The 27784-nt window shown below is 41.6% G+C and overlaps 1 protein-coding gene across 4 annotated transcripts in view; it reads right to left on the bottom strand.

Annotated features, from left to right (window-relative positions):
- The window catches only part of TENM2 (teneurin transmembrane protein 2), a 1126385-nt gene that overhangs the window by 167163 nt on the left and 931438 nt on the right, over positions 1–27784 (bottom strand). For all 4 annotated transcript variants that reach the window (XM_075900179.2, XM_075900181.2, XM_089769544.1 and 1 more), the window contains 2 exons: positions 26194–26316; positions 10589–10794 (listed from right to left, as the gene is read on the bottom strand). In XM_075900179.2, coding sequence (XP_075756294.1) covers positions 10589–10794; positions 26194–26316 — 329 coding nt within the window. The remainder of the gene's footprint in view (positions 1–10588; positions 10795–26193; positions 26317–27784) is intronic.

Genomic DNA, 27784 nt, shown 5'->3' with positions numbered 1-27784 from the left:
TGTCAAGAAAAGCTTCCCAACAGTGAGATCTATTAGGCTGTGGAATAATCTCCCCAGGGAAACTCCATTGCTTGGTACATTTAAAACAAGATTGGAAGAAATATTAGTTAAATCTCTAACATTGAATAATTCTGTATACGCAGGCAGCTGGACCAGATGACCTAATATACTTTATATATCTAACTTCCGTGATTTGAGAACTCCCAGGCTGATGCGACACTCAACCCACTAGCCCCCAGAGCCTCTATATGAGGAAGTCCTTAAGAAATACACCAAAACCAATATATCTAATGTTTTTATAGCTATATAACAAGTCCCCTATGAAAACATGTCTTGTTTTAGACACATTTATCTATCTGGCACTAGATCGAGATAGATAGATGTGTCTAAAGCAAGACATATGTGTTCAATAAAATACAGTAATAGTATGTGCTTGCTTGCCAGAAGTGTTATTGCATTTCCCTCTGTTATCACTAGCGCGTACAGCCAGGCTGGTGGTAGCTCAAATAAAAGAAACACGCTGATTTTGTTTAAAAATAAGTAGCCCTACATTCTAAACATGCCACTTCTCCTGCCTAGGAATTTGTGTACGGCAGGCTGAATTCCCTTAATTAATTCTGAATTACTGAAATAATAATATTTTTACACACACACACACACACACACACACACACACACACACACACTCACTCACTTCTGTAAGACAGGAAGAAATTTAAGTCTTCTGGACTATGGTACTAATAGTAGTGTCCTGGTATGTGCCGACCGGTTTTCAGGTGCATTGATGTTAGGGGTAGTAGTGTCTGACAATATCTATCTCTAAAGGGATCCCCAATTACCAAAGTATCTGAGCACTTCACAGTACAGTATATACTGCATTTATCCTCACAACTCCCCTCTTAGGTATAATAGTGCAATTACTCCCATTCCAGAAGTGGGACACTGAGGAAAAACAGTCTAAAGTGACTTGCCTAAACAATTATGTAATATAGCAGGAACTTGACCCCCAGTCTCCTAAAAGTCATAGTGCACTGGGTCATCCGTGCATTTTGGGAAGAGGTGGGGAAGGTGGAATATCAAGAAATGACTAAATTAAATATCTGACTATTCCTCCACCCACACCTATTCTATATGGCACATGAGTAGGAAAATAATTCAGCTAAATTAGCAGCTTTAGGAATAAGTCAATACTCAGCAGAGATTTAGGCAATTCTGACATGTCCATAACCGTAACTTTCAGAGGATAAGTGATGTCAAACCTGTTTGTAAATCAGACCGTTAAATCAGCAACCTTTGGAAATGTTACCAAAACCTGTATGCCAGCAGACAGAGGTTAAAGACGGACTCACTACCCTCTTGGAAAATGTTATTAGTGGAGCAACCACCTCGGAAAAAATTTATTGCTCTTAGGAAGCTTTGCCTCACTGGCAGCAATGTGGAGGAAAGTAGCAATAAAAGTTGACATTTCTCATTGGCAACACACTGTTCTGCTCTGCTTGCGCTGGCAGGCTCCTCTGCCTCCCAGTGTCTGATGCCGATTTTACCTCAAACGGCAGGGCAGGCTCAGCAGTTGGTGGGATCGAAGAGGAACAGCAGAGAGGAGCTAAAAGAGCTTGAGGCAGCTTTAGCTGCAGGGTCCCCAGTCTCCCCCCGCGATCATGGGTGTGACCTAACGATGGCTGATCCCTTTGCAGGCCTGTCCATATCATTACAGTTTCATCCTTAACAGCATTCAATAGACAGGCATTATTCCTCCTTCAAACGTCTCATTAAGATGAATTCAGAGCCCCAGAAAGATCCATGGCTGAGAGCCACGATATTAACATTTCAGTACAGGTACAGCATGGGCAACATGCATGGAGGCTCACTCAAGTCTCAATCCCATTCAGAAATGTCCAGCACTAAGAGTTGTAATGCGGCCTAAGGGGAGGCAGAATGCTTGCTGGAGGGGCTCTCGGTGGAGCAGACCTCCAGCACAAGCAATGTATGCGGGGTTGGTCCTCTTCTCCTTCCTGATCTTTAAGACATAAAAGAGAAGGAAAGGTCCCTGCATATTCTCCTATACTTGTGGCACTGCAAAATCTGGCTTGGACAGTGTTTATTCTGGCTGAAGTGTGGACTTTCCACCTGGCTCCCCATGCGGAAGCAATAATCAGACCTCACACTTAATCTCTGTGTCTTTACAGCTGCCAAGTTCTGTGCAGACATTCACAGGCACATTCCAGAGCAATGGATCTAGTCCTGACTGCCCAAGGAAACAGTCCATCAAAACCACCCCCGGGCTTGGCTCTGCTTCACCTCAAGCCCCGCTCATCATCAATTTGCATCATGTTGCTCTTCTGATCCTCTTATTTACTAAATGGCTTTACACAATATTTTGTTGAAAACGTTACACTTGCCCTACAGCAACCCATAGACCGATAAGCATATGAGACATGGGCCACATACAGAAAGCAAGCAAATGCACCTATGCTCATCAGAAATAAATTGTGCAGCTTTCTATCACACAATGAACACAGAATGCTAAGGATGATACCAGCTCAGGCATATTAAGAACTGCCACACATCACTACTTACAACTCAAATGGAACCTTTGTAGAGGTTAGCTGACTTCTATTTTTATACTCCTCTATGGTTCATGACATAGGGTGGATTTGCAATCAGATATGACAAAAGACTGTCCAGAAACAAAAAGTACCAGAAAATGCATGAGAGCACCTGTCCTTGCAGAAGTCTTGGCTTGATATTGCAGACCTGAGAGGAATGTTTTATAGATCAAGCCTCCTGTAAAGAGGTGAGAATTTCAGTGCACTCTCAGTACAATGGTGACAAGTCTCAGAGAGGTAACCATATTTGTATGTATTAAAACAACGAGTCTTGTGGCACCTTACAGATGAACAGATGTATTTGGGCATAGGTTTTTGTGGGTCAAAACTACTTTGTCAGATGCATCTGACAAAATGGTTTTGATCCACGAAAGCCTACACCCAAATAAATCTGTTCATCTTTAAGGTGCCATAGGATTCCTTATTGCCAATACAACTGGTGAATTGCTCAAATTTACCCTTTTCTTGGGTTTGTTCTTCTTTTAAACCTGTGCAAAAAGTCCTGAGGCATGTATGTACTTGCAGACCTCAATGTAAACCTGAGTTCTTCTTGAGCAATTTGTCCCTATAATGTTTCCATTCAGGGCATCTTATCCTTCTCTTTTATACTTCCGAGAATAACTAATGAAACCCACCTGCTCTGGCAGCCAGTGCGAGTCAGCAAAACAGCATTGCAACTCCACACAGAGTGTCCTAAAGCCTGACACCTGGTTGTATATCCAAATTATAGATGAGCCAAACCAAACTCCAAGAGTGTTTAAAATCAGGATATAAACCAAGCTTTTTCTAACAGAACCTATTTTAATAATGGGCTGAACCAAAACACGCAGTTAAAAACTCCTCAATATCACAAGCTTTTAAAATCCAGATATAGATTTAGATATTGTGGCAAGAGCCTATTCTCATGCCAAAACTTCACAAGATTTACTCAGCACAAACAAGTACTGCATAACATGTGTTGAGGGGAAAAAACTTGTTTGCAAAGTGTTTTAAAATTAGTACTTCATAAACATCCAATTTGTTGAGTATGCATTAAAATACCCACCCACCAGCCATCTGATATCCAAGCTGACAGCCAATCAAAATTTTGCTTTAACATTTGAATGTACATGAGTCAGTGTGACAAAATGTAAGCAGCATAAGGCAGAGCAAAGCCTGACATATACTAGACAATGAATTGATGAAACTGATGAGAACGATATTCGGATTTATGACGCTGGGAGCATCAAAAATATGAAAATATCATTGGTGTTTATGAAGCAAGAGAACATCGTGGCTGCCCTACTATAAAAATTATTTCCCATTTGTTCCTCTTTTTATTGAAAACATGAGTGTTTTATTCATTCAAGCAAGAGAGATTTTTGCAAATAAGATCCTATGTTGAAAAGGGATGTAATATGCTCTGGTGAATTGCTTTGGCCAAGCACTCCTAATAGTATTTCTATAAACTTCCTTTTTCATGCTGTCATTTGAAAAGTCTGAAGAGAAGCAGCAATACCAATGTTTGCTTGGATCACCATATAAGCAGTATATGGGTATGTCTACACTGCATTCCTCTTTTGACAGAGGAATGCAAATGCAGCCGAGCGAAATTGCAAATGAAGCGCAGATTTGAATTTCCTGTGCTTCATTTGCCTAATCGCATCTGGCCACTATTTCAAAATACCCTATTTCGAGATAAAAAAATGCCATGTAGACGCGGTTATTTTGAAAGAAACCCCTTCTTTCAAAATAACCCTTATTCCATTTCAAAAGGAGGGGTTTCTTTCAAAATAACCGCATCTACATGGCATTTTTTATCTCGAAATAGGGTATTTCGAAATAGCGGCCGGATGCAATTATGCAAATGAAGCGCAGGAAATTCAAATCCTTGCTTCATTTGCAATTTCGATCGGCTGCATTTGCATTCCTTTCTTGAAAGAGGAATGCAGTGTACACATACCTTATATGTGGTTAATCCAAGAGATTTATCATTTCTTTTCTAAATATTATCTGCAGTGTGCAGCCTTTTATCAATTTACTTTCCACCATCTAAAGGCCACTTTTTAAGGAAGGTATGAACATTTTGTTACATGGCTGTGCTGTACCGTTACAGTAAAAAAAAAAAAAAAATCTGTCTTGAAATATAGTGAATGCTTTTATTTCTAGCTCACTTGCCACACAAGCTTGCACATCTGACTGTATGTTCCCCTCCAGAGGTTCACTCCCTAGCCACAGTACTACAACAAGCTGCTTCTGGATGGGCTTACAGCTACATCAGTTTGACTGACTAAACTAGGCACTTGGAATATTTGCTAAACAGTAATACCGAGAAGGTTAAATCTCAGCAGGGCTCTTAGATGAGAACTGCATCTTGTTGTCTCAGGGTAATCATGTACCTAATTTGCTGATTATTGACTTGTTCCCACAAAGGATTTTACTTGACTTGACATATCAGCACCGATCAGTGATGAACTGTCAAGTGAACTTGTTCACTGCTTTTACTGCTCAAGTCCTTAACTTGCAGTAACAAGGATTTTAAACAACTTTAGCACATCATCTGGTGTCAAATTCAGATTATTTTCATTCATACAGAAATCTTTGCTCCATTCTGGAGTCAGAACAAGGCTACTCTCGTATAGTTCAAATGAGCAGCAGGCTCTTTTCTTTTCTCTAAAAACACTGCTCTCTGTAATAGGTTTGTAGGACCGAGGATCCTGCATTAGAAGGCGGGACTCCTCTGCTGAGTCATTCTACTGACCAATGCTAGAGCTCCGCATGACAATGGAGAGTAATTGCTGATGATCATGTAAGTGGGTTTTGTTAACTCCAACCAGGATTAAAGAAGGGCTGGAGTCTCTTCTTGGGAAGTGCTAACTAGAGACTGGGAAAGAAAGGTTTTCTAAGTAGAAACCATACAAAGAAGGAACCATACAAAGAAACCATACAAGAGATGAATGGGGTAGCTATTTATTATTATTTAAAATAACTAAAGTGGACATGAATTTTGAATCTGATATGTGGGTGCTGTGCTGAAAGAATAGGATGGGGATTCTACCTGGTCAGGATACAAAGCTCAGATCCTTAGATACAGTATGAAACCTATTGAAACCCAGATCCTTAGATACACTTGATTGCAGGAGAGTAGCACACAAAATTCAACTTGAATTTATAAACCTCCATTTTTCTCTAAGAGCACAATTAAAATTCTCTCTTATTAAAGGCTACCTTGAAATCTCCCAGGAGCTTTCATTTCTCCTGAGAAAGGCAAGTCACTGTGGATGCATCTACACTACATCATAATTCGAAATAAAATACACAATTTGAGCTATACAAATTGCGTATCTTATTTCGATGCTATTTCAACAGCTTATTTAATCATTTGGTGCTCTTTATCCAGTGCCAAATTTTGAAATAAAGCGCTATTCTGAAATGTCTCTTACTCCTTGCAGAATGAGGTTTACAGGCTTCCTACCTCTGAAAGATTTAAGAATTTCTTGTTATTTGTAGAGTGGCTGCATTGGAGGAAAGGAGAGCACTTTTAACTAGAGGCTGCTGCGGAAAGGAATGGTAGCTAGACAACCTCAGGGCCATTTGCTCTTGGATTATGTAGCTATGTAGATAATATATCCCTTGACTATAATACTGTGCAGGGGTCCTTCACCTTGTGTCTCAGCTGTGGAATGACTGCAGAGCTAACCCATAATTCATAATCTTCAGACTGCAGGGTAGTTTCCCACACAACATTCATTTATCAGAGGGGTAGCCATGTTAGTCTGGATCTGCAAAAGCAACAAGGAGTCCTATAGCACCTTATAGACTAATAGATGTATTGGAACATAAGCTTTCATGGGCAAAGACACACTTTGTCAGATTCATTTACTCACTCTTTGTGCAGGGTGTGTGAATGTGTGGGAGAGAGAATTTCACTCACGATGCACATATCTTTGCATGCAATCTGTAGGGCTATGTCTACACAGCAGCATTATTTTGGAATAACCAACGTTATTCCGAAATAAGGGTACGTCTACACTACAGCGCTAGTTCGAACTAACTTAGTTCGAATTAGTTAATTCGAACTAAGCTAGTTCGAACTAGCGCATCTAGAACTAAAAACTAGTTCGAACTAGCGTTTTGCTAGTTCGAACTAGTAAGTCCACATTGAGTGGACTCTGAACAGGGCTTAATGATGGCTGGAAGCAGTGCCGGCAGGGCATAAAAGGAGGACTTAGAGCATGGAGATGCTGTCTCAGGCTAGCCGAGGGCTGCGCTTAAAGGGTCCCGACCCCCACCCCGGACACACAGTTCTAAGGGGTGCCCCGCTTCCAAAGAAGTTCTGGCTTGGAGTGCCCTGAGTGCCCACACTGGGCACATCACACCACTCGGCCATCAGCCCGGCTGCACTTGCCGCAGGCTGCCATCTGGGGAGAGGGAGTAATTGGGGGGCTGCAGGAGAGCTTCCACCCCCAGAAGCCCGCAGAGCCAGCCCAGTCCTCCCCATCGGGGGCTCGTACCCCATTCCTCCCTCACCTCCTTCCACTTACCCTTCCCTAGCCCCCCTTCTTATTGATGTACAAAATAAAGATAACGTTTCTTCCAACATTGACTCTGTCTTTATTGAAAAAAACTGGGGGACACTGGGAAAAGGAGGTGGGAGAGGGGAAGAGAAAGGCTGGGAGAGGGGAGGGCAACTAACATGATCAGGGGTTGGGAACAGGTCCCAGATGAAGAGAGGCTACAGAGACTGGGACTGTTCAGCTTAGAAAAGAGGAGACGGAGGGGGGACAGGATAGAGGTCTCTAAAAGCAGGGGTTGGGTGGAGAGGGTGCATTCAGAAAAGTTCTTCCTGAGTTCCCATAAAGAAGGACTAGAGGACACCAAAGGAAAGGAATGGGTATCAGGCTTGAAACTAGTAAGAGAAAGTTGTTGTTCTTGACAAAGCAAATAGTTAACCTGTGGAACTCCTTGCTGCAGGAGGCTGTGAAGGCTAGAACTAGAACAGAGTTTAAAGGGAAGTGAGATCAAGTGATGGAGGTTGCGTCCATGGAGTCCTATTAGCCAGAGGGTAGGAGTGGTGTCCCTGCCCAAAGTTTGTGGAAGGCTGGAGAGGGATGGCACGAGACAAATGGCTTGGTCATTGTCTTCGGTCCATCCCCTCCAGGGTCCCTAGGGTTGGCCGCTGTTGGCAGACAGGCTACTGGGCTAGATGGACCTTTGGTCTGACCCAGTACGGCCATTGTAAGCTCAGGGCTCAGGGTCGGGGGTCTCAGTGGACCCCCTTGATTTTCATGCACACCTGGTCCTGGGTGGCCAGGCTGGCAGCTCTCCTGCCCTAGACGGCCACTTTCCTGTGCCTAGTGCGGAGATCGTGGACGAGGTCCACGATGTCCGCACTAGCCCAGGAAGGTGCCCGCCTCTTGCGGTCCAGGGCAAGCTCCCGGGAGCCGCCAGCCTGGTCCCGGCAAGAGGGGGTGGGCTGGGGGGCATCGGGTGGGTGGCTCTGTGCCGTGCCAGGTGCAGGGTCTGCTAGCTGGGTGCTGGCAGGCTTGCACCTGGCACGGGCACCGTAGCCAGCCCGTGCCCCTTTAAGGGGTCCGGGGCCGGGAGGGGGGCATAGAGTTTCCCTGGTGTTGGCCAGAGTGGCCACCAGGGAAACCTGGGGAGGGCTAGCCTCCCACTAGTTCGAACTAAAGGGCTACACAGCCCTTAGTTCGAACTAGCTAGTTCGAACTAGGCGTTAGTCCTCGTAAAATGAGGTTTACCTAGTTCGAACTAAGCGCTCCGCTAGTTCGATTCAAATTCGAACTAGCGGAGCGCTAGTGTAGCGCATAGGAAAGTTAGTTCGAACTAACGTCCGTTAGTTCGAACTAACTTTCTAGTGTAGACATACCCTAACATAGTCTGTATCTACACAGTTATTTCGACAAAATGTTGAAATAATGTCAGATGGGAGGACTTCTTACTCCGACTCCTGTAACCTTTATTATACAAGGAGTAAGGGAAGTCAGAGGAAAAGTGCTCTAACTTGGACTTCCTACTGAGTAGACAACGCCAAAAGCCAAAATAAGTATTTCGACCTAATCAATGCAATTGATGTAGCTCAAGTTGTGTAGCTTATTTTGGCTTTATCCCTGCTGTGTAGACATGCCCTAACTGTTTCTGGGTTTGCAACTAACATCCATATGTAATCCATCCACATGCAATGTAACCATATACAAATATGTGTAACTCCAATCCACTTTGGCAAATGAAAAAAATTTAACTCAGAAATTCTTCGCAAATTGGGGATAAGTGTCTAGGAATGTCAAATGGAGGCATTCCCAAGAGGGATTCTTAGATTTCTGCACTTGCTCTTCATAGCTCAAATGTCAAGTTAAGCGTTCTACGTTTAAGGTACAAATCTTTGTAGTAAAAGGTAATTTTCAAGGCTGTACATGAATGAAAGCATCCCTTCTGGAAATCAGTAGTCATCTGTGCTTTTGCTCATTCCCTGAAGAATGTTTTTTTTTTCTTGGCATGCATAACTACGAAGAATATTATTGCTCATGAGGAGTCTGAGCCAAACCCCATCAAAATAAATTGGAATCTTTCCATTGATTTAAATGGGCTTTGAATCTGGCCAAAATTTTTCAGCTATTTAAATCAAATCTTGGTGGAGACTATGCACCCTCCTACAATGAATTCCAAATTCTCACTACACCATCCCTGAAGAAATAATTGCTTATATTTTTTCTAAGTTTGTTAACCATTATTTTTATTGAGTGCCCACTTCTCTGTATTATCAAGTTAGTATAAAACTGAGGGACTGATGAGTTTCCACTAGAGTTGCTCGCAAGACAAGCACCAGATTCTACTCCACAAATGAAAGGGAAAATGCAGATTTGCATGCATTGCTTATTGACCTAGCAATGGAAAAAGCCTGGACTCAGTTATTGGGAAAAGGGAATTGAAATTATCTCTATGCTGAAATACATTACCATGAAACTCCACATCTGACCAACATGGACTAGTGGTTGTGGACTACAAAATTGCCAGGTATCCAAACTCTGCCAAATTATTTTCTTCAGCAAGTCAAAGCAAGAAGTTCCTTATGAAGATATAAGTCAGGTCTACACTAGACCTGGAAGGTCAGGTTAAGGTACACAACTCTAGCTATGTAAAATACATAGCTGGCATCAGCTTAGCTTAGAATGAGCTTGGTGTGGTCTTCGCAGAGGGAGGCTGAAAGCAGCAAACGCGCTCGTCATCTTCCCTTACTCTTTGCGACTGCCAGGAGAACTGGCACTGATGGGGGCCTCCCTCAGAATTCAATTTTGCAAGTCTGACCTAGACCCACTAAATCAAACACCAGAAGATTGATCTCCAACATGATCAGTATAGATCATGTGGCCATATTCTGGGCTGAAGTATCTTCTTACTTACACTAGGTGAGCATCTATTTAACCTCACAAACTACTCCTGGTTTATACCAGCATGAGGGGAGAATCAGGCCCATTGCGATTGTCACTATTTTTAGAGAATTCCACCTGAGGTATGTTACTCTGAGACTGTGGGCCTGATTCTAACCTCCCATGAACTTTTCACCGGTGTAATTCCAATGACCTCAGTGGAATTATTTCTGATTTACAGAGCAGATACATGCTCTGAATTTCCATCACTAGTATTTCAACCTGAAAATGGCAAACTGCAAACATTAATTATTTAAAAGGGTGACATTACAACGACGGCAGGAAAACAACCTTTATTTATTTCAAGCTAAAAGACAAATGGTCCCTGCTGTAAATAATCTATTGTTAGAGGAGGCTAATCTGTAACAACGCTCTGGCTGCAAACAACCAACTCCAGGAGTCTGCGCTAAATCATAGGCATGAGGCATTGGGGACGCACCCAGGATGCTCAGTTTCAAAAGCACAAGCCCTTCTTTCCTAAAACTAATTGCCATTAGATCATCAGTACATTTAACTTTTTGCTTTTTAAATCCATTAAGCATAATCATACAGTACCTGGGCATGTGATGGTGGAAGTCCTCTTCTTATATAAACACCAAAGAGAGCATCCTTTCCTAAGGAGATATTGAACTTCACAAACTGTGGCTGGCTGATATGGATTTGAGACCGCCAGAACACTCCAGGTGGTACTTCTTGGGTAACCCTGCGTCCGATCTCTGCCTCCCCGCTATCTATGCTGCTGTTTCTAGTGGCCCAAGGTCCTAGAAGACAGGAACAAGTATTAGCCCGGTGAGATTTCTTTTTCTAGAAATGCAGGCATTTTTGATAATGCCATTTAGGATGAAGTCTTGTGGACATCTTATACTTTAAAACAAAGTGTAACATTTTGAAGAGTAGTTTCTCCCTTCATTTACATTTTGTACAACTCCACTGCTTTCAATGGCTTTATACTGGTATAAGGTGAGACTCTTAGATCTTCAGTTAGAAAGCTATAAATGTGCTGCCTTAAGGCACCTGAAAACTTGTATACAGCGCCCCCCACACAGTTAATTCTGTGATTACTCTTTACTGATCAAGTATAATAAGAGCAGAGAGCCTGCTAAGTGCCTTGCACTCTTCAGCCAGATCCTTAATGTGACCAGGATATAAAAATAATCAGGAAATAATTATGAAGGGGTAATTTCAATGTAAACTCACTGATTGCAGACTTTATTAGTCAGATTTCTTATATTAAACAGGTTCACTAAACCTCACTCCGTAAACTAATAATAATCATATAAAAAAGGAAACAATTGAAAACGAAGATAGAGAATAGAGTTTGATAACCTTTGAAAGCCCTATACAGCTTGGGATCTGACTACATGAAAGCCCATTTCTTAAGCCTCATGCACAAGTTTATTGGTTGCAGTCAGTCAAATTCCACTTGCTGACAGTCCCTAGATATGCATTATTGAAAACAAAAGGCAGAACCTTTCCAGTAGACCACATCTGGCACTCTATCCATAAAGTATTAGTTTTCAGAACATGGTGAAAGCTCACCCATCCATTCAGCAAAGCCTTAGATGGATGGATCTGGCGCTGTTTACTTTTCCTATGGGCAAATGGTCAAAGGCGGGGGGGGGGGGGGAAGTAGGGGGAGGACACTAACAATGCCCCCAATTTCAGGCATAAATTGTTATTTTGCGTTAGTGTACAATGTGTCCAGGTTCCAGAGCGATGAGTGCCAAGTTATTACAATACATTAAAATCCAGAAAATCTCAGGCTATGTCTAGACTGAAAGATACTTTAGAAAAAGCCTCTTTTGAAAGACAGCGTCTAGACTGCACGCGGAACTTTCGAAAAAGCAAGCCGCTTTTTTGAAAGAAAGCAGCAAGTGAGTCTGGATGCTCACTTTCTAAAAAGCCCTGTTTGCTTTCAAGAATGCCTTTTTTCGAAAGAGCACTTTCGAAAAAAGGCGTTCTTCCTCGTGGAATTAGGTTTACCGCCATTGAAAGAAAAGCCGTGTTTTTTCGATTTAATTTAGAAAGAACGCGGCTGCAGTCTAGACGCAGGTGAAGTTTTTTCCAAAAAAGGCTACTTTTTTCGAAAAACCCCCTGAGTCTGGACACAGCCTCAGAGAAGATCTGTTATACTCACAAAAATCTAAACTCCATATTTCTTGGTGGATTTAATTACAACTAAATATTGAGTGACAGTGATACTTGAAATGCAAGGAAATACATACTACTTATGTCCATGATAAGTTTAGCTCTTTTGCCCATGTTTTCTACCACAGTCTAATGTAATTCTTAGAAGATACCATATCTGGAAAGGATCCATTAATGCCAATGAATCAGTCTCCAGCACGCTATGAACTTTTGTTTTTACCAATGCCAGCCTCTGAACATACTGTTTTCATGAAGGATATAACAGCATAGCATGGACCTGCATGAAAACCCAGCAGGTAAGTACCAAACAACTACTCTGTCTTTATTGTCTTAACTGTAATAGCTATTTCAGCATGGTTGCAATTTTAAATTCCAAAGTACCCATGCTCCTGGGTATTTACTTGTATGTAATGAAAAACCTCTTAGAGATGTTATATGGGCAAGGTCTCTAAACAGTAACAAGAATGCTTTGACTAAGAACAGTTAATCTTTAAACTTCCATTTTAATAGGCCATGTCTTTTTGAATTTTCTAGGATAATGGGGCTTCAGCAATACTAGGACACTGAAGTAAAAGCAAGGAAAATGCACAAATGCGTAGGCAGCACATGGAATAAAAAGGATTAACATGATGTCCAGTAATGTGCCCATGTTGTTATCCCTCAGCAACATGTCATCCTGATGAGACATCTCATGCCCACTGTGACAGAAAAGCCTTTTGGTGTCAGCTGGTTTCTATAACGACAACTTCTATGCCTGACAAACATACCATGTCTAGTATTCAGCTTTTCATTGTATTTATCTAGAGAGGGTCAAGTGAGGTACCTAACAAGAGCTTATACTGATTCTCATAATCATGAAATATATGTCCAGATGATATTTCAGCAGTTGTGAATATTTTCTGACACCATATTTTAAAATATGTGTCCCAGGCAGGGTTGACAAACAGGTTTTGCCAGACATGGGGATGTGGTTCAGCTGTCTGCTTTGGCTCATGTGTAGATGAAACACTACAAGTCAACACAATGGAAGCCTTGTTCTGCAGACCCAAAAATCGGTGGCAGAAAGCAGAAATGAACCCAGAAATCCTGGCTCCCAATCATCTGCCTTAAGAACTACATCACATGACTCTTTTAGGTCACAGTGACAAAATGTGGCCTTATTCCAAGATTTTAAAATGGTCACTTCTGTAAATAATTGTCTGCATTCTTCAGAGTGAAGGCAATTATATGCTATCAACCATATGCACTCCTCAAGTTCCCTCAATCCAGCATCCCACCTTGCAGAAGCTTGTTTGTGAAACTACCAAATGTGTCTCAGAGTAGTAGTTCTGCTGTATGCCAGAGCTGCAGCCTCCTTTCCAGGAAGAACTAGAGAAGTAATATTTTAACATGGCAAGAGTCATGAGGAATGGGTCATGACTCTTGCCAATAGAGAACCTCACAAATGGGTCCATGTACCTTCCAAGTGTCCTAACTCATCATAGTACAAATAATTAAGTGATTTGTCTGTCTGATTTTCTTTTCAATCTGAATCTCTTCATGAATATATAAGGGACTAATCCAAAGTCAATGGACATTTTTTACTACTTCAATGTGCTTTGGAGGAGGCCCAAAGAGTGTCTTGTAATTTACAAAGTAGCTTGTTTGAAAGCTAATACATTGTACAATGGACGCTGGGCCTGGAACCCAGATCAGCATGCTGGAATCCACTTCAGAATTTTGACCCTATCTCCCCATCATTGATGCCCCCTCTTGCAGCAAATAGACTATTTATTAGGCAATTGCAGCTTCTCCTGTGAAGTCAATACTTAGGAAATGATAGTTTCAGGCAGTTCATTACATGTCCAAAGATTATAGCTGTGGGTTTTTAAAGGCAATATTTTACTGATCAATTTTCCAGTGCAGTCAGATGCTATAACTCTATGGAAGAGTGCTCATGAAAATTTAGAGATATTGTACATTTCCATAACAGGTACCTAAAATTTGAACCAGTTGAACAAGAAGGATGATAAAAACATGACACAGATCCATAAAGGTATTATCTGCTAATCAGTTCTGAAAATATTACTATATTTCATGTAAAACTCAAAAATGGGAAACAATAAAATTATACCACAAAACAAGCTATAAAATGAAGCCTTATTAGAATACTTCAAAAACTTAATACAAGTTAGAATGCTTTTTGCATAAATCTGCTTTAGAGATTACTCTGCATCACATATTTTTATCTACAGGAAATAAAACTGAATTTCTGTATATTGCCTAAGCCATTATGCCTCATTCCCATTCATTTTGTAACCAGCTCATAGTTCATTTGAGCTACAAGAAGACTAGTTTCTTCTGTAGATTACTGCTGCATTGTCTATTAATGCAACTTACACTACACCATAAATGACAGAAAGCAATTATGGTTTTGAGCCATCAATGACTTCTGCTAATAACCCTTGCTTCCCAGTTTGCTGAGTCTATATTCCCTTAAGTTGTAACTTTGCAAGTACATTTAATTGCTACCACTAATAAAAGGACATACCTCCCACTAAGGTTCCAGTTAAGATGTTTGGTTGTATTTATGTAAGCGGGGGAATGATCCCGCTATTGTGGGGAACTTTCCTGGCTTCTATAGCACCCCGGTGAAATGGACCAGCGAAAGGATCTGAGTCCCTGCTCCCACTTCCTTTACCCCAAGGCTCCCTGATCCTGAGGGCTCCCCCTCCACTCTCCAGAGTAGCAGAGCCCTTGAAACCCCAACAAGGCTGGGCCCAGGTTTCCTGGGGCTTAATCCCTGACCTTGTAGTCACTAGGGGCAGGAGTTAGGGTGTCCCCACTCCGAGGTGCTCTCTTTACACTGCAGGCCTTCTTGGCCCAATGATCACTTCATAAGGTTCAAAGCAAATACATTTTATTAAACATCAACTGATTAAAGAGAAAAGAATAAGAAAAAAATGAGAATGGTTAAATGAGAACACACAGCCCTGCTCTGTAGCACAGGGACATCAAAACAGCCGCCTGCAGAGTGTAAGGACAGTCCACAGTCTCTTCCTTAGAGGCCCTGGATATGCTGCAGGAGGGGCTACAGGCTGGACACACTAGCTCTGGTAGTGACCACACAGTCTCAAGCTCAAAGTGGCCAGACCCCTCTCCCAGTCCAGAGCCTTTCCCCACACTTTGCTGGTCCCAGGTGCTCACCACATCCAGCTGCAGGCTGTGCTGCTTGGCCAGTTCCAGCTTCTTGTGTTGCTTCTCTGTTCCTTTTGGCTCTCTGAGCATTGCCAGTCTGCTGCTCAACACAGGGTCTGCACTCCTTGCGCTGTGTATACCTGGCTCTGCTGCTGCAAAAACTGCCCCTCAGCACAGCTTGCACTCCTCTTAGCAGTGTCTCAGCTCTCTGTTCCTTTTGCAGGACTTCTTTACACAGTTTGTACTCCTCTTTCAGCTCTCTGTCTTTGCAGGACCTCTTCTGAACACAGCTTGTTTGTTCAGAGAGAGAGCCAGAACAATCCCAGCTCACAGGGAGGACGGGGCCTGGCCTCTCCCCTTCCTCACTGGCCTGTCCAACCTGTCAATCAGGCTGAGCTGGAGTGTTGGCTGCCTTCCATTGTCTCTGGGGTCAGTCAGTCTCATGAACTCTTCCCCTTCAGATACTGCGAGCTGGCAAACCAAAAACTCCCACAGAGTTTTAGTAAGGGGTAACAGTCCCCTTACATTTAGTCCTGACTTTTTTCATTTCTTCTTCAGCAAAATGTGCTTTGTGCTTCCAGGTGTGGAAGGTCCTTTCCCAAAGATCTCTAGCACCCAGGCACAGCAGGTCAGGTGAACTGAGGCAAAAATTTCAGCCATCAAAGAGGAAAATTATAGGAACTTTGCCCTTAATGTTTTAGATGTGTCCTGTACTGGCAACTTCCTTTACTAATTGTTCACAGTCTCTTTTAGCTGTATTGGTCCAAGGATGTGAGAGAGACAAGATGGGTGAGGTAATAACTTCTATTGATCCAAATTCAGTTGGTCAAAATGATGAATGTTTGACGTCCAGACTTGAAGAACAGCTCTATGGACGCTGAAAGATTTTCTCTTCTACCAAAAGAACTTAGTCCAATAAAAGATATTACTTCACCCTTCTTTTCTACTTGATTCATTTCATTCATAAAAAAAAATAAAGTTCTTCCCCTCAAAATCTCATTAAAATTAATGATTTTTTCCTAACTAGACTTCAGTCATTCCTGATTTAAAATATTAATGCAGATTTGGCTGATTAGGCAAAAGTACTACTTACCTGTGGATGTATGTGCCGAGGCACTAGTGTGGACATTGCTCAGACTGCAGTAGCATCTCACTGTGTTTTAGTCACTCTGTGTTCTTCCCTAACATGTGACGTGACCCAATGTCTACTTGCAGCCACAGCTGCCACTGGAGTTCATTGGTTCCTCCCTAAGCATTGGTCAGGAGGAAGGGGACTCACTGTACTCCCCTGTGGTATTACACCCACAGAGAATAAGAGTGTGTCTTCATTGCAGCTAGGAACATGCCTCCCAGTCCGGCTGGACAAATGCAGGCCTGCTCTGCTGGAGTGAATGTGCTAAAAATAACTACAGATGCTGAAGCACAGGCAACAATGCAGGGTAGCTATTTGAATATAAGCCCACTCTGTCCTTTAGGTCAGAACTTAAGCTGCTATTTTTAGCACACCAACTTGCACACAGCTACAGTGTAGACGTATTTGAGTGACCTAAACTCAAATTCCTGTGTTATGCAGCCCCCAGCTTCCAAATTTATCCCCATGTCCAGTTTTAAAGATATCATCAATTCTGCTAAAGATGGCATGTTGTAGTTTTATTGCCCCTAAGCCGTAGTCTATACTATAAACTTACATTAGTATAATGATATCATACAGGGGTGCGGAAAATCTAAATCCCTGAGCAATGTAGATATACCAACCTACCTCCTGGTAGCATTGTCTACTAGGCTGATGAGAGGGCTTCTCCCATCAACACAGCTACCACCTCTTAAGGAGATGGAGTATCTATGCCAACTGGAGAACTTCTGCCAGTTTAGGTAGTGTAGAAAAGCCCTAAATTATAACTTTTGAAATCATTTCCATTAAAAAAGCTTAAAATTTGTTTATTAAATTGTGCATTTGCAAACTTAACAGGCTTTATTACAAAGGTATAAGTAATCACAGCTTTTAATTCCCTAGTGATTTTACGTTATTGATTCATGTTTTCCCTAAAATAGCCACACCAGGTGCATGTAAATGATAAATATTCACACCTACATATCTATGCAAACATGGGTTATTTGTAGAAAAGCAGCACATTCCTTTCATTACTACTGATGCAAATAGATACTAATTTTGCATAGGTGAAGCATCTGCAATATGGCTTTTTGTTTTCAGCGCCAAATTAATAATAGTGTGAGTAAGGCACAGCACAGAGAATGATGAGAGCTGAGTTCCTGGCTTTGGCTACAACCTTCCCATATACTGTAGTCCAAGTCAAGCCATTTAAATTCTTGGAGACTATCTGCAAAATGTGGACAGCAGTACCAGCTACCTCACAGGGATGTCAGGAGGCTTAGTTCGCTAGTTTTTGAAAAGGGCTTTAAGATGCTCAAATGGAGACATTAGAGAAATTTAAGCCAGTAATATTATAATTATTATGTTACCTGAGGGTGGAACTGAGCTCCCAATGCTTTGCCCCTCTGTCTCTTTCTCTCTCCAAATTAGAAACATAATTAAAAACAAATCTAGTCCCAACATGATACAACAGGGAACTCTGAAAGGGCAACGGCAATCTAACCACCGAGCCTCTTATTTGCTGGCTGGCTAAGGCTTCATCAGGTTTTCCTTATTTTTAGGACTAAACATGCAGTACAGGCAGTCCCCAGGTTACGTACAAGATAGGGACTGTAGGTTTGTTCTTAAGTTGAATTTGTATGTAAGTCGGAACTGGTACATATTGTAGGGGAAATGCTAGCCAAACATTTCTCCAGAGCTCAGTTTTATTCTCCCACACCTCACTTCCCTCAGTCCTTTATTCTCAAGCTGAGGTGTCTGCTGAGAAAAGCCGCTCCGCGTCTCCCTGGTCTGCTGGGGGTGAGAGGGGCGCTAGCTTCGCGTCTCCCTGGTCTGCTGGGGGGAAGCAGCTAGTGCGGGGTTGCCTCACCCCGTTTGTAAGTAGGGATCCGATGTAAGTCGGATCCATGTAACCCGGGGACTGCCTGTACTCTATCTCCTCTCCCCCCTCCCTCACTTTTATATTCAGAGTAGCACATTTTGCTCTAATGGCCCCACTTAAAAGCTCTGTCTCTTCCACGGCCTCTAGAGATTTTCTAAGTAAACTTTATGACTTTTTCATAGTGCAGTTCTTTTTGGTCTTCACTTCCTAATGTAGTGAGAGTGCATTTCTCCCTCTGACTCCCTCTTTGCCTTCGCTCTATTTTTAGACTCTTCTCCATCTCACTGGACCACTACAGATCATATTAAATGACCATCTACTGCATTTAAGTAAAGTTCTGGATGTGACATAAACTGAGAGAAAACTGAAAAACAAGGCCAACCTGAAGAACTCATGCCACTGTGAACATATAAATCCTGGTGTGACTTAACAATGCTCTGAGTGTTTGTCTCAAAGCTTGCTTGCTTATCTCATAATCTCTCATGGTTATTTAAACATTTTTACTGTGATTTTCCTGTTTCATAAACCTTTATAAAAGAGAGTTTTAAATACATATTCCTTCTTCTAACCCAGGGGAGCTATTCCAATCTCTCAGTCAAACATGTATTTAAGCACCTGTAAATAGAAGCTTGTTAGCCACCAAATAACACTTATTCATTTTTAAAGGTGTATTATTTACCCAGTAAAATTACTATTTTGTTATGTGCATTTTTTAAAAATCTACTCCAGTGCACGCTGGAGATGTTAGTTTGACAATTCTGAAGGCCTCTGTTTACACGGCAGCATCAGAGCAAGCTGCTCCACACCAATCATTCAATGTGTCTCACTCTTGAACTGGGGGAATGACTTCAGGCTGGTAGTTTACACAACTTGCCGGTTCAATCCTTTGTGTCTCTAAGGCCATGTCCACACTAGAAAATTATTATTTCGAAATAACTCCCAAAATAACTATCTGCAAATAGCGTTTCCACACTGCAGGGAAGCCTTGAAATTAGTCCAAGGTAGGCTCCCTTAATGTGGATGTGCTACCACAACTTAGAGCCCCAGGAAGCACTGAGGAGTAATTACTCTGAGTGACTCTGGGGAGTAGTTATTTCAAAACAGCAGTAGTAGAACGTCCACACTACCACTATTATGGAAAGCAAGAATTATTATTCCAAAATAACCAGCCCGTTATTTTGAAATAACGTGCATGGTAGTATAGATGCTCCACTTGTTATTTCGACATAAGGGAAGACTAGGGCTAAGAATGTAACCATGTCAATTAATGTCATCTATAGACACTTAATGCCACTTTATTAATGGAAACCCTGTAAATTTTTGATTTTGTACTAACTGCGAAACATGTATCAGTAATCTGGCCAACCAACACTTCCCGAGGACCCAGAATGATCTACCCTGTTAACTTGGAGGCTGCAAGTCTGTACTAAATACCATCCATTAAATACCATCGCTGCTGGTGAAAAAGCCTTCTCTTTTGCAGCTTCTGCAGTTTGGAAGAGTTTTCTTGTATCTTTCCCTCTCTTACCAAATTTCAGCTGCAAACACATATTACCTCCCTATCCTTATAATTTAGTTTCCCTCTCCCATTCCAATTTGTGTGAATGCTTTATTTAGCACTACAGTGTTTTGGGGGGACAGTTTGTGGGAGTGACACTGCCCGGGTTAAAGATGCATTGTACTGAGCATTTTTGCTGAAAGGCATGCATGTAAGAGTAAAGCTAGTTTGAAAATCATCTTCATCCTAAAACACAGCTGGCCTTTTGTCCATCAAATGGCTAAGTCCTCTGGCTATTTTGAAAGGAGAAAAAGATCAGTTTTAATTTTTATTTAAAAAGATATTTTTCTGTACAGGCTTTTCAATGGAAATTTTAGTAAAATGCAACTTTATCAGGTTAGCGTCTTCCATACAAACTATATCCAAAAGATCTTCCTAAATTTAAATGAAACAATGACTCAAAATCCATCTGGAAATTTTGTACTTTCCAATAAAATAAGATAAATGTGATTCAAGAAATATGGGTTTAGACTGAGGACACAACCTGAACTCCAGAGACAGGAAGGATGTTCCAGGCTTACTGTTATCTGTAGTTTTGTAGCCCATAAGCAGCTGTACTGCAGGAGGAACTGGGCCACGTGGGAATTCCATGCACAGAGGGACAGGGGCGGATATAGGGCAGGGCGAACGGGGCGGCCGCCCTGGGCCCCGGGCTTCAGAAAGCCTTGCGCATGCGCCGTGGCGCCGCTGCGCATGCGCATGGCGTCGCTGTGCATGCACCATGGCAAAGGGGGGGCCCCGTGAAATTATGCTGCCCGGGGCCCCGCAAAACCATCATCTGCCCCTGCAGAGGGAACTCTAGTTTGTGGATCTGCCTCTGTTGAGGTGGCAAAGTGACACAGCCAACTCTGCAGGAGACACCATATATTCTTAGGCTTCCATGAGTCTGGGGTGTGGCACAGAAGGTGGGACATGGCTTGTTCAGACTCCCAGGGAGGACAAGAGTTTACAGCAGGGCTACTCAACACATGGCCCATGGGCTGCATGCAGCCCACGGCCCGTTTGTTTGCAGCCCACAGTGTTTACACGGGACTCAACATGCGGCCTGTGGGTGGGATCCTATGAACACGGCCTCCACTGGTAACATGCTCCGCAACAGCGAGGCATCTCCCTGGTGGGGTAAGTATTTGAAAGACACAAGCAGACGGGCTGGCTAGAATAGACGGGTACAGGTGTCGGTGTTTCTAGCCCCCAGGGAGGAGGTGCTGGGAGTGCCAGGGCATTGTGTGAAAGAAGCTATCTGCATACATATTTGCATGTATATGCAACCACACTTAAGTTGCAGCCTTCAGCATGTGCTGTGAGTATCATTGTGGCCCCCAGGGCTTTCAAAGTTGAGTAGCCCTGGTTTAGAGGCACATTGTCAACGTGCCAAGAGCAGGGACGGGACCCTAGGACTGACTGATCTGTGGAGTTTTGGGGTTAACGATCCATGCTTATATCATTGTGAAGGAAGGGAACTGAGATCACAGAGGAGTTTGGAAAAGAATTCAAAGGAGAATCTCTGCCCAGAGCTGCGCCCAAGGGTTTGGCTATAGCAAAGCACAGTTTGGCACTAAGAATTTAGGTAGTAGAGGTATTCCGCTAACCCCCTGCTTCATTTAAAAATCTAAGCACATCTCCAAGCTCTGGAGGATATAATATGTTAAAACTCATCCTTTTCAGAAGTATTAGCAAATCATTTCACTGCAGATGTAATTAAGATTTATGAGTTCATCAAGTTTAACCAAGAAAAAATACACATTATGCTCTGAGTAATTTTTGCAGCACCACATGCACCCTTCACTCCTGTTGGTATAACACAGCTAACTGAGATAGACTTTAATTATACAAACGACTGCTATTGCCACTAACAAAATAAAGCAAAATACCTCCTATACATTCTGTTGTCTCTCATTTTAATCAAATGCTTTGTTTCCGCTAAGACATCAAATCATACAGGTTACATTGCTTTCCCAATCCATTTCCAAAGATGGAACACAGCATGTGTGCATTTATGAAAACCAGGTATTTAATCCTGTATGGCATTCACATTACAGTTTTTTGCTCGCTTGCATTTTAATTTGCTCTTACAGTATATTTACTCAGTAGCTTCCCAATATAACATTAACCTGCTTGGTAAAACATGGTGTTTCTTGACTAAAACTTTATCGCGGTAAGTGATTAAAAACAGTGGAGGTGTTTACTCAATGTATCGTCCTTATATTTTAATTGTCTGTTTGAATCGCCCTATGAGGGATCAAAGCTTTGTCTACCGTGACTATTAGATTGTGAGATCGCTGGGGCAGAGATTGCCTCTTGGTAAATGTTTGTATTGTGCCTAGTGCAACAGAACACGATGATATAATACAATCAATAATTATTACATTTAGAATTATAGGTCAAGGTATTTATCAGTAAATTTTTGTAACAAAGAACAAAATATTGTGGGAAGATGTATTACGAGGTCATAAAAAATGAGAGGTTTTCTAAATCTAAGTCAAAAGAACTTGTTTATATAAGACATCACCTGTTTAGAGAGGGATGATTAAAGATGATTGTGACAGTATAGTCTGTCAGTTCTGAAGGGCATGGCAAGTTATCCATTTTATGGAGTGTCTAGCATCCAAAGTATTTTTAAAACTGAAGACATTCTGTAGCATAGGCTCAGAGAATCCAGAAATGGAAAGGCTCTATTATGTCATTTAATCTATTGTGGGGTTATTCTCTAATGTACAGTGCCCAGTTTAGTTTTAATTATCCCAAACTTCCACCAATTTCTTTGTGAGATGATTCATGGGTCAACAGACCTTAATGTCAGGAAGGTTTTCCTGATATTCTACCATTATTTTCTCTATGTTAGTGCCACCCCATTATTCCAGTTCTCTTAACACTGCTAAATGATCCATGCCCATCATCAGCTTTTTATTTCTTTAAAACATTTGCATACAAAAACATTGTAGGAAAGATCCTCAGTTTCTCCAAACAGATGCATGATGTTCACAGCAGGATACCTTGTGGTTGGCAAAGGACATTTACTGTAGAATGGGTGCAGTTTGCTTATTATTCTAGCAGGTGCATTCATGGCTAGCACTTGTTGCTAATTGCAGGGTACAGTTTGAGGACAAGACTTGTAAGCCCCACACTACACTTATATCTGGCAACACGGCGGGCAAACAAATGAGTTAGAAGGCCAGATTTCCCAAGGCTCACTTCAGTATTATGGGGAGAACCCGCATTGATACTTGCATGAAGGAATTAGGTTTCCCTTTGCCCTCATTCTCAACTTCCTCCTCCCCCAGTTTTAAATTGAGCTCTGGGACCTTAAGCCTGCAGTAAGCATGTCCGGCTTGCATTCAGCTGTAGCTTGCTTGTTCTTTATGTGCTGGTGTAACCCAGCTCTGAGCAACCCCTTACTCACTGGTTTTATCTGCCCACTTTCAGGCTATGTCAAGACTGCAGGCTTCTTTCAGAAGAAGCTTTTCCAGAAGAGATCGTCTGAAAAAACTTCTTCTAAAAGATAGCATCCACACTGCCAAAGAGTATCGAAAAAGTGATCTGTTTTGTTGACAGATAGCATCCACACTGAATGGATACTATCTCGCATGTAAGCTGTGATTACTATGGGAGGAATGGCCACCAAGACACATGTGCTTTTTCCTCTTTCCTCTTCTAGTGAAAGAACTCCCTCTTCCCCGTCCACACATGCCTTTTTCTGAAAGAGCTCTTTAGGAAAAAGGCTTCTTCCTTGTAGAAAGAGGTTTACCGATGTCAAGAAAACCCCTCAGTTCTTTCAATTTTTTTTCAAAAGAACACGATTGCAGTGTGGACATAATTGAAGTTTTTTCGGAAAAACTGTCGTTTTCCTGAAAAAACATAGCCTCAAACATCACCATCATCTAGTGAGTTCCAGTGAATAACAAATTATGATCTTATTATCCAAAGGCTAGATCCTGCTCTCAGTTATGCCTGTGTACACTTGTGTATTTACACTGGTGAAACTCAGAGCAGAATTTAGCTGGCAGGTTAGAGATAGGTAGGTCAGAAATATCTGCTTGTTCCTCCTCTCTGCAACCTCTCCTCCTCCCTCCCACAAGTGGCATTGCCATTAGATGGCTTGCTCGCTGTGATGACACAGCTTGCGCGTAAGTGGTTGTTTTCATACCAAGGGTTAAAGGTTTCTTTAGAAGGCCAATGTTTTAAAAGGACTGGCTTCATCCTGAGCCATGTCAATTATAAAAGGTCACTCTGCACAGCCAGGGAGGGCAGACCTGAAATGGCTGTTATGTGAAGAGCTGCCAGAGGCTTTCCTAAAAACTGCTAGCATCGCAATATTAACGTTAAATTATATAAATGGATGGAAGGGGCAGAAAACCTTTCACACCCTCTCTGCTATCAGGATCTGCTTTTCTGTCATTCAGACATTCTGTAATTCATTATATTTCCTGGTGGAAGGATATTTACCTAAGTGTGTTGTTTTTCAAGGTTTTATTAGCATTTTAGTCAATTTTAAAAAAAATGTGTAACAGCCTATTTAGTAACATCTGGGCTCTCACTCATGCACACCCAAGATAAAAGTTAACAGTGATATAATAATAATAATCAGCATAATTATGCATAGTATGTAGGGTATGCTTTTCAGAAGGCACTCAACAAATATGTCAGAACTGTACACCTTCATCTAAAGAACGTGTTTTTCCATCATAAATTAGTTAACTCCTAAGAGTGTTGTGAAGGTAAAGTATTATTACCACTGTTTAACATATGGGGAAACTGAGGCACAGAGGCATGCATAAGGATTCACCGCAAGAGTGTGGCATAGTTGAGAATTAGACTCGACTCTCCTGCTTCCCAGTCCCAGACATCCAGCTTTCCAGACCTTTTACATGATTACTCAATTTGAGCACTGAGCATTTGCCTCAGGAGTGATCAATGACACTGTACATTGCAATACACAACTGTCAGTCTTAGGAACTACACAGTTCTGCTCTGCATCCAAAAAACCTGCACTGACTAATGTTGGAGATTTGCACAAGTCATTCATCCTCCCAGTTTCCCCATTTGACCTTCTTGCTCCCCAGGCCATTCTGGGTATGTCTACACAGCAACATTATTTCGAAATAACTAGCATTATTTTGAAATAGCTTAGTCCACGTCTACACTACATGCAGATATTTCAACATAATGTTGAGCTGTAGTAACACAATTATAAATGATCAGTAAAAAGAAGGGCATGGAAATGTAGCACAAGGAAATCTTGCACTCAGTCATGCAGAAAAAGATTTGTGTTTTCAGTTTCTGAACACAGATTATTACAAACCAATACATGAAATACAATCTCTCAAATTTGTTACTCTCTGAGTCTATGTCTACACTGCAGAGCTTTTCCAGGATATCGGAGCTATCCCGGAAAAGCTCTGACGCATCCAAGGAATGCGTCTGCTTTTTCGGAACAGTTTCCAAAAAAGTGGTTACGTTCTTTCGGCATCCTTGTATTCCTCATTGTCTGAGGAAGAAAGGATGTTCTGAAAGAGGAGTTTTTTCTGACATTTGGACCCCTATAGACCAAATGGAAAGAGGAAAAGCCTCTTCCAAAAAAACAAAACAAAACAAAACAAAAAAAACCAGAAAAAGATACGCAAATTGTGACTCACAATTTGCATATCTTTTTACGATTTAACGCTGCAGTCTAGACGTAGCCGTACATGCTCTCATGCTGGATTACTCCTTATTATTGGCTACTCCAGCCCCACCCTGTCAGTCATTGTCTCTCTTTTCTCCCTAGAATAATATGGAGCCTGACTGCTCCAATAATCTCCTCTACTGCCCTTTACTGTACTAAAGAGAAGCTTATTCACCAGGGAATCAAATTCTGCTGCCCTTACTTAGGCAGCATTCCCAGTAACTTCAGTGAGAGTTTTGCCTAAATCAGGACAAAACTGAGACATGGTCTGAGGATGGGTCAAAACTCTCTTCAATTTCTTGCAGACAACACAGTGTATTTCTTCTCCTGATGCTGTGTCTGGCCTTTTCTTTTTTCTGGGATATTTGATGGCATTCTCTTTATTTAATATATTGGAGTCCGGGGTCTAAACGTTTTCATCAATGTAGAGAAGGCATTCGGATTGTTATACCTAGGCAAAGAGCCAGTGCAGCCTAGGGTTACTGAGGCAGAATGTAGAGGTCATACATAAATATTGTATATACCTCCTATGGAAGTAAATTTATTACAAACAGCATCATGAGACAAGTTTGGCTTGAGTGTTCTAGACCGCAGAGTGCAAAAGATGCAGCTGTAACCTCACCTTTGCCTCCAGATGGCATTGTTGCCACATCATCAGTCCCTGGCAATCCAGTTCGTATACCATTGTTAAAGGTGTGTCCGTCTGCTGGCTGTAACTGCCAGTTTAGTCCGAGCAGATGCATTGCTGCAAGAGAGACAAAGTATTGAAAAATAACTATCCAGTACATAAATTAAAAAGTCAATGGGAGGGGCAGCAGCCATTTTCAATTAAATCTCTTCAAGAAGATGCTGTAAAAGCAGCTTGTTGCAGGGTCAAATTGATGTGTTAGAAAGCAGCCGGCTCACAATGACTTGGTTTATATTTGTTCATTTACCATGTTCTATAAATAACAAACCATGATGAGACAATATGTCATCCATCACGGAATAAACAAAAACATACGGACAAGCAATTTTAGACATGGGTAGCAAGCTCTTTCTTTCTCAACATTCCCCAAATTATACATATTTCTTAAAATAGAAAGTTAAAAAGAAATGGCATTTTTTAATACAAAGCGTGACACATCCTGCAGTATAAACTTATATTAGGGCAAGTATACACAAAAGTACAAGTGATCCCAAACAGAATTTCCTCGCTAGATGATTTAGTGTTTATTTCAATATATTTAAACTGACACCAGCAGCTTTTATTTTGATTTTGCTCTCAACTCTGTTATTAGATTGCAAACCTGAAAATGCTTTTTTGTTCCTCTATTCAATTTTGGTCTTGTCTATTTGGCAAGGACTTGGGGTACATCCTTCAGGTGCTGCACTAGAGATTTATATGCACGTCGTCTCCGTGCATAAATAAATTTGCATACTTTTATCATATAATAGCCCTGTAGCTCAGTTTGTTTCCTGCTGTGTTTGAAGTGCCAACAAAGCTGCTTTTATTTTTTTGTCTGTCCACAATCATCCTTGATGCCATTCGCAAGAACATACACAGCATCAAGGAGAATGCTTTCCACTAGCTATGGCACAATGACAGGAGGGCTCACCATTATTTTGGGGGGCACACATTACACTGTAATTATGGTGCTTTTAATAGCTCAATTCTGCCACTTTGGATCTGAGTGACAATGCACCACATTACAAGCATCCACAATGGAATTAAAATGGTCACAAACAGGAGACAGTGTCCAATAAAGCACAACTTCAGCACTTGAGAGCTACATAACAACATGCTCAGAGGTTTGACACAGGGATGGATATTTTAAGCCAAAAAAATGATCACAAGAAAGGTAATTAGCAATGCCTTGGAAATTGCTCATACAGTTATCTCTGAATATAAAGTGTCAATGTTGCCAGGACTGCTCCAAATAAAGTTTCTGCCCCACACAGAAGCGGAAACGTGGTCCCAAATGAGTAAGGTTGCCAGGTGTCCAGTTTTGAAATGGACAGTCCAGGATTTGAGCTTTCTGTTCAGAAAACAAATTGAGAAAATATAAATGAGAAAATATAAATGTCTGGTATTTTCTAAATAAGATGTAATGTAGATTGTGATGTAATGTCAAGTGTGTCCGGTATTTTTGTTGAACCATCTGGCAACCCTACAAAAGGGTGGGCATGGAATAGAGCTTCAGGTTCTGCAACATGCTTTCCCCTCCTTCTCA

This window comes from Pelodiscus sinensis, chromosome 16, assembly GCF_052426305.1.
Source record: "Pelodiscus sinensis isolate ZL-2025 chromosome 16, ASM5242630v1, whole genome shotgun sequence".
NCBI classification, from domain to species: domain Eukaryota; kingdom Metazoa; phylum Chordata; order Testudines; family Trionychidae; genus Pelodiscus; species Pelodiscus sinensis.
Note: the sequence above shows the minus strand (reverse complement) of the source record. Positions and strands in the feature narration are given on the sequence as shown.